At 35.3% G+C, this 7,135-nt stretch overlaps 1 protein-coding gene across 1 annotated transcript; it reads right to left on the bottom strand.

Annotated features, from left to right (window-relative positions):
* Positions 1 to 3,791: 3,791 nt before the first annotated feature.
* Positions 3,792 to 6,490, bottom strand: LOC129721730 (nucleolar complex protein 2 homolog). Its single transcript, XM_055674638.1, has 2 exons — positions 6,356 to 6,490; positions 3,792 to 6,303 (listed from the first exon to the last, which is right to left on the bottom strand). Exon 2 carries the CDS (start codon positions 6,299 to 6,301, stop codon positions 3,893 to 3,895), a length of 2,409 nt encoding a protein of 802 aa, XP_055530613.1. The 5' UTR covers positions 6,302 to 6,303; positions 6,356 to 6,490; the 3' UTR covers positions 3,792 to 3,892.
* Between the last annotated feature and the right edge of the window lie 645 nt (positions 6,491 to 7,135).

Here is a 7,135-nt window from a genome sequence, read left to right as displayed (position 1 = left end):
TATATATATATATATATATTATATATATATATATATATATATATATATATATATATATATATATATATATATTATATATATATATATATATAATATATATATATATATATATATATATATATATATATATATATATATATATATATATATATATATATATATATATATATATAAATATATATATATATATATATATATATATATATATATATATATATATATATATATATATATAATATATATATATATATATATATATATATATATATATATATATATATATATATATATATATATATATATATATATATATATATATATATATAATATATATATATATATATATATATATATATATATATATATATATATATATATATATATATATATATATATATATATATATATGTATATATATATATATATATATATATATATATATATATATATATATATACATATATATATATATATATATATATACATATACATATATATGACTATGTCCGGCGGGTTGCTTATGATTGAATAAGTAGTATGTTCACGGCCTTCACGGTAAGAGTCGAAAACCCATTAATGGGTACTTTTTCAACCATTTCGCCAAAAAGTGAGCCAACCCATTTAGTGGGTAAACTCGATCACCCATTAACGGGTAAACCGATTAAACGTCAAAAACTGGGTACATAATCACTCATTTTGAGAAATGTATTTTCTCAAGGAAATGGGTGAAATTTTACCCATTATTAAATAAACGGAAACTTTGTGATTATCACTCAAAAAAATGAAAAGAAGTGAAAGTGAAATGAATTATTTTTAATTATTTGCAGAAATGAATCTTATTTACGAAAACAGGAGTATTTTAGCTGCTATCATCAATTGTCAGAATCACTATTCTCTGCAACAAAGCCAATACCAGACGAATAGTTAACATTCTAGACCTAATATAAAAAAAAATCTCACATTGTAATATTCAATACTTGATATAACATACTGTTTACCTTGCAATTTCTTAAACGACGCAGTATCGAATCTCTTTTAAAGTCCTTCCATGGCAATTGTTGACAAAGAATAAACAAAACAGATCGTAGAAGTAACGCGTGCGAACAAATCGACAGAGCAAACTAAAACTATGCTTGAAGTATTTTTTCACCCATTACAAAAATTAAACAAATGACCCATTTTTTTTCTAAGAACATGTCTCTCTAATGCGTACAATTTTACCCATTTCACATTTTTAAATTTACCCATTTTTTTGACAGCCGCATATGACAGAAAAAAATGGGTACAACAATACCCATTAATGGGTTTTCGACTCTTACCGTGTTAGTCATTTTCTTTGATCCGTAGCTTATCTAGTTGGCTCTTGTTAGGCCAGGACGCGGAAACAGTCTCCAAGATTCCGGTTATTCGCGTTGAAAGAGATTTTAAAGGCTGTTCGCACCTACGTGAACACTCATATGTAATTGTCAAAATGTGTGTGATGACAAAAGCAAAAATATTTCCTTCCTTCTTTTTCGCATGCAAAAACCAAACAAATATCAGCAACACCGTCAACGCGAATACAGGTAGAGGGTATCAAATTGTTTCGTTTAAATAAATAGAAAAGATTTTTACTTTTGAGAAAGGGTTTCTTCTTTTGATTTTTTTTTTTTGAGATGTTTTCAAGCGACACAAAGAAACAATCATTTGTATTTATTGAAACGTAACTTAAGAGTTAAGAAAAAAATATCGACAAAAGAAACATACAAAATGGCGGACATATTCACAATTTCGTAATCATGCAATTCATAATCATTGTGAAAATCTGTCTGTCTACTATGCTATTGCTACTATGTAGCAATAGAAGTATTGAACGTTGAAATATTTTTTTCTCAACTGTGGTAAAATTAATTGTCTTCCCGGTCAGAAGAGCACAACTAAAACATTACAAAATTCATACAAATAACATATTTTGATACAATTTTGTGTTTTTCCATATAATTTTGACTACAAAATTGAATCTGAATATATATAATAACAAAACGTTCAATGAAGTAGTTCTGAAACAAGTCTAACTAACTTTTCGTTTTTATCAAAACCTGTTGTTGCTAACAATGTTTGTTATTATATTGTATTATATACTATCTTTTTTTGTTAGAAAGCTAATATGTTAGTAACAAGTTTTAATATGTGTTTGATACTAGTAGAATCATTTCTGTTATTTTAACACCTAACGGGACCAAATTGAAAACACAGCCTGGAAGGTTTTTCCCGTAACAAACTAACAACTTCTGTTACATTTTTGTTTTTTCTTTCTGATCGGGTTTGCAACAAATGAAATTTGTATAAATAACTTAAGTAATTGTTGTTATAAATAACTTAAGTAATTGTTGTCGCTTTTTACGCGAGGGATACGTGTCGCGTAAATTCCGGAATTCGCGTAAAAAACCCGCGTTAAAAAAAACGCCTATGAAGCAACCTTAGTTTATTTATGCACCCCAACCCAGCACATAAGATTTTTACAATATGCCATTTTGCGTTTCTCTTAATCAACATTCATTTTCCTATGCCCAAACCTATCTTTAAGCGTATGCAAAAGATTATTTCGCTGTATCGCATTTTCCACCCCGAAAATAAAACTAAGAAAAACCACCTCCGAGCAATGAGAAAGCGCTATACCTTTTAAATAAAATCTGTTGGTTGCAAATTCGTTTTTTTATCTCCAAGATAAATAAATTAACCCTCTAGTACCCAGTGCCGCATTTAGACGGTCTTCAGTTGAACCTCTTCTTGGCCAGCTTTCTGGTGCTGGCGCCCATTATATCCTTCGCGGCCGCTTCCAATTTCGTCCACTTGGAGGCACCTATGTCACTTCGTCGGCCCGGTTTTTGTTGTTGTTGGCCATTGGCCCTCCATCTTAGAGCCGAGCGATAATATGATAAAAAATTGATTTCTTATGACCATTCGTAGAAAAGTGCCTCGCCAATGCTGTCCATGATTCCGAAAGATCTATTCCGCGACCTTCATCGTAATCGAATGAAAACACATTGAGTTTGAACAACACCTACAGAGAAGCGAGAACAAAACCACACGTCTATAGCGCGTGTGGTGGAAAACGTGACATGAATTTAGTCTCGTTACTTACGACTCGCCTGTAAACTAACTTTGCTACTTTGGAATGCATGAGTATGAGGACTTCCCGGACAAACTGTCTCGCATTCAATTTGAGAACCATACCTGCTCTATACCCTTAGAGACTCTGAGCTGGATACGCACCACCGTACGAATTGTAACGTTGTATGGCCTTAAGACAACTCTACTGTTTGCAGCGGACCTGAATGCCATTGGAGTTTCTAAAAGGAAGGTGCTACGAATTGTTTACTGTGAAATACAGACAAAAGCGTTGACACGTGAACTCACGGACGCATGAAACAACACCCGATGCCTGGAGCGAAGTACAATATGTTGAAGAAATTTGAGTATTGATCATATAACTGACGAATTCGCAGCTACGAAACTTCGTAAGAAAACGTCCTAGAAAATTCTGATCAATTTTTGTTAAGTTTTAAAAACAAATAAAAATTTTAAATTTGTACTTTATTTTGGAGCGCTTATCCAAAACTGGGCTCCACAATCGTAAGTCCGGTAGTGATAGTATACAACTCAAGCATACACTCAAAAAGGCTGAAACGACACAAATTACTTTGAATTGCAAAAAGCTTCAATTGTTCAAACAGAACGATCAACTAAAAACGCTTCGCTTGTTGGCTAAACAAGCACATGATTTCTTCCATTATAAAAAATTCAAAAAATAAAAAACAAGCTCATAAGAACGCCATAGTTTTATTCTAATATACTATACAGCAACTTAAGCTTAATGTAAACATTTATAGTATGTTTCAATCCACCATTTTTACTCCCAATCATCGAGAGTTAAATCTTTCAAAATATCCACCGCTTCGCTCGTATCTGCTTTTTCCAGAGGGAACTCGGCTTCTTGGTCGTTTACTGTATTCTTTGCTTTATTCTTGTTCTGCTTCTTAGTTTCCTTCGCATTTACCTTCTGCTCTTTCTTTTTCTTGTGAGCATTCTTTGGAACCTCGTCGATCTCTTCGGTTGAATCCAGTTCTGGTCCATTTCCAGAATCGTCCTCTTCATCATCCGATGGGAACAGCTCCGCTGGTCCGTCCCGTACAGAGACAGGTTTCTTTTCCAATTTTTTAATCGTTGGTAGATTGTAATCGTCGATGTTCTCGGACTGTGTGGCCTGTCTGCGTTTAATCTTTTCATTTTCTTTAGCGAATGCCTGCCAGAAGGACCACAGCGGTGTCCCTTCAGCCAAACGAGTTGCTTCCCAGCTTCGGATTGCAGGAACATCGTTAAGTTTCACCGGTAATCGCCGGCGTGCCGTTTCGATACATGTGCTATTCTCTGCAATTTTATCAGTTAGTTGCTTAATTTTACGCGAATATTTGTACACTTTTGTGGTTTTGCAGAACTTCCGTAGAGTAGTAAGAATCGGAACAACCAAATCAGGAAAGCAAATAGAGTTCGATTCGTGAGCTAGATATTCCAGCGACAGTTCGTAAATTAAATCCAAAACAGCGTCTTTGTAGGCGTTCTCCTGAATGTTTGCTGGAGCAAAACGAAGCAAGCATGTAAGGTTCACCGGTTTCATGGAAAGCTTTTTGTGATCTTCGTTGAAGCTGCTCGAGTTGAGGACTTCTACTAGGAACGGAAGAACGGGAATAAAAACTCTTGTCCGAGTTGACAGATCGATCAGCATACGGCAGCAGTGGAATCTCAGCGGGAAATATTGTGCCGAAGGAATTAATTTAATGACCCCAGTGGTTATGCTGACGTATGGGTAGATCAGTGGCTCTAGTTCCTTCTTCTCGTAAGTTGCAGCCAGCACATCGCCCCAAAGCTTTAGGGAATTAATATACTGCCAGTTGTAAATGTACTGGAAACTGTCTTTTTTCTGCAAGATGACGGCGTTTCGAAGATGAATGGCGAGCTGGCGAATGTAGAGAAACACATGTTGGTAGGATACGGTCATGTCCAGGGTAAACATTTCCGTCAACGATCGTCTCATGAAGTTGATTCCCGGCAGCGTATTAGGGCTTACAAATTTACTGTTCTTCACATATGCCAGGTACATATTTTTCAACACATCACTGAGAAACCGGCGCAGCTGCGCACAAGTTATTTTCAGTATGCATAGAAATGCCAGTACCCGAATGGATTCCTCCTCGGAAGTACTCCAAATCACAATTAATCGTTTCAGAATAGGTTTAGTAATTATTGGGTAACATGATAAAAACGATGCAAACTGATGCAAATGTTTTAGGAGTACATTCATGATGTGATTAGAAGAAACGTTCTCGAGCAAATTAGTCAAATCCGTCAAATATGTTCGTAGACATGATTGAACTTTGGTAAACTTTTTGTTCTTCTTCAAATTTTTTAAGTCCCTCGCAGATTTTATGTTCAAAAACTGCTTGACAGCATTGCCCAAATGCAGCACACAAAGTTGAACAACGCCATTGAAAATCGCGGCACCGTCTGCTTTGTAGGCAGAAATTACGGTAGTATCTCCGGTGACCGTAACAAGAACCGAATTGAAAGCCTTACACACGTTACGAATTGTTTCGATTCTGACGGGAGAGCTGGTTAATTCTTCTGTCCATTTTTTTAGCAACTTCAGCGTAATTTTTTTCTGTGACCCTATTTCAGCAGTGCTCGGTCCTTCTTCGTCTTCCTCTGCCTCCTCTTCATCTTTATCATCATCGAAATCACTTTCGTCACTAGCAACTTCCAATTTATCTGGGAGTTTATGAACGGCAGCTTCATCATCTTCATCCTCCCCGCTGTCCTGATCGTCTTCGCTAACGTCGTCGTCACTATTTGCCATAGAACCGAATTTAAGTAGCTTTTTATCGTTCTGTTTGAGAAATGAATACAGTTCCGGATCCGTCTCCTTCAGCTTTTTCAATGCCTGTCGATGTTCTCTCTCCACGTCTTTCTGTCCTCCTTCTTTGCTGGAATCAACTTCCAGAGAATCGGGCTCCAGTTGCTCTATCTTTAGACGCTTTTTCTTGTCTTTCTTAGTTGACTTTTTTTCAGTGCCATCCTTTTTCTTTACCACTTTGGCTGTTTTTTGAGCTGCAAGTTTTTTCTTTTTAGGAGCAGAAACAGCAGGAGCTTCTTTTTCAGTGTCTCCGCTGCTATCGTTCCCGAGATCTGCATCCATATTATCGAGGAAAGTATCCAGCGACATACTTTGAAGATCCGGCTTCCGTTTCGAGCTTTTCGTCTTCATGTCTGCAAAGGTACGGACTTAAATATTAAGTTTACATTGAGAAAATCTATTTACCTTTACGTTATAGTTGTCCAACAAAAGATTTAAAGTAGACTGAAGCGTACAGTACAATTTATTTGTCGAATAAACACTGTTTGCAATCGCACGTGTTATTCGTTTCGCGGACGGACTGTTGCTTTGACAGCTTTTACCGCACGAGGTTTTATTGAACCGGTTTGTTTTTCAGGGTTGAACTGTACTGCTGTGTTTGTACTTGCTGTGTGTTGTTTGCGCTGTTTTATTTTACGCTCGCAGTTTGTACTGTGTTTTTGAAGAGCTTAAATTTCAAAATCTAATTCAATCTAATCATCTTGCTCAAAGCGTTTAGCCAAAGCTATTCCAAAATACACTCTCTACAAAAGTCGGCTTTCTTGCTTTCTTGTGAACTTTAGCTTTTGTGCATACAGAGAAAAATCGGAAGCGACGAGTCGCTCCTCTGACAAGGATTTTCCAGCGAATCCAACAACAACAACAATTGATTCAACATAAAATGTCCCGAAATGTGCCACTGTAATATTTTCTAATAGATTTGAATGTATTCTAGTCGCAAAACTATGTCAATTTAATCAAAGAACATTAAAACTGCATTATACTGTGCGAAAAATAATCATACAAAATGACAACGCTGGAAATCTTCGCGTCGCTGGACTCACCAGTGAATTGCAGAGTAGTGCTGCAGCGACAATATATAGTTACAAGTTGGTGCGTTGCAGAAGCAAAATCTTTTGAAAGTTGTTTCTAAACAATATTTACTCCACTAATGTGTGAAACATTTTTACTTTATTTTGTGTCAAA

This window comes from Wyeomyia smithii, chromosome 2, assembly GCF_029784165.1.
Source record: "Wyeomyia smithii strain HCP4-BCI-WySm-NY-G18 chromosome 2, ASM2978416v1, whole genome shotgun sequence".
NCBI classification, from domain to species: domain Eukaryota; kingdom Metazoa; phylum Arthropoda; class Insecta; order Diptera; family Culicidae; genus Wyeomyia; species Wyeomyia smithii.
Note: the sequence above shows the minus strand (reverse complement) of the source record. Positions and strands in the feature narration are given on the sequence as shown.

Excerpts from the sequence above, each read along its gene's own strand:
- LOC129721730 (XM_055674638.1), bottom strand. The coding sequence starts at position 6,301 with ATGAAGACGAAAAGCTCGAAACGGAAGCCGGATCTTCAAAGTATGTCG.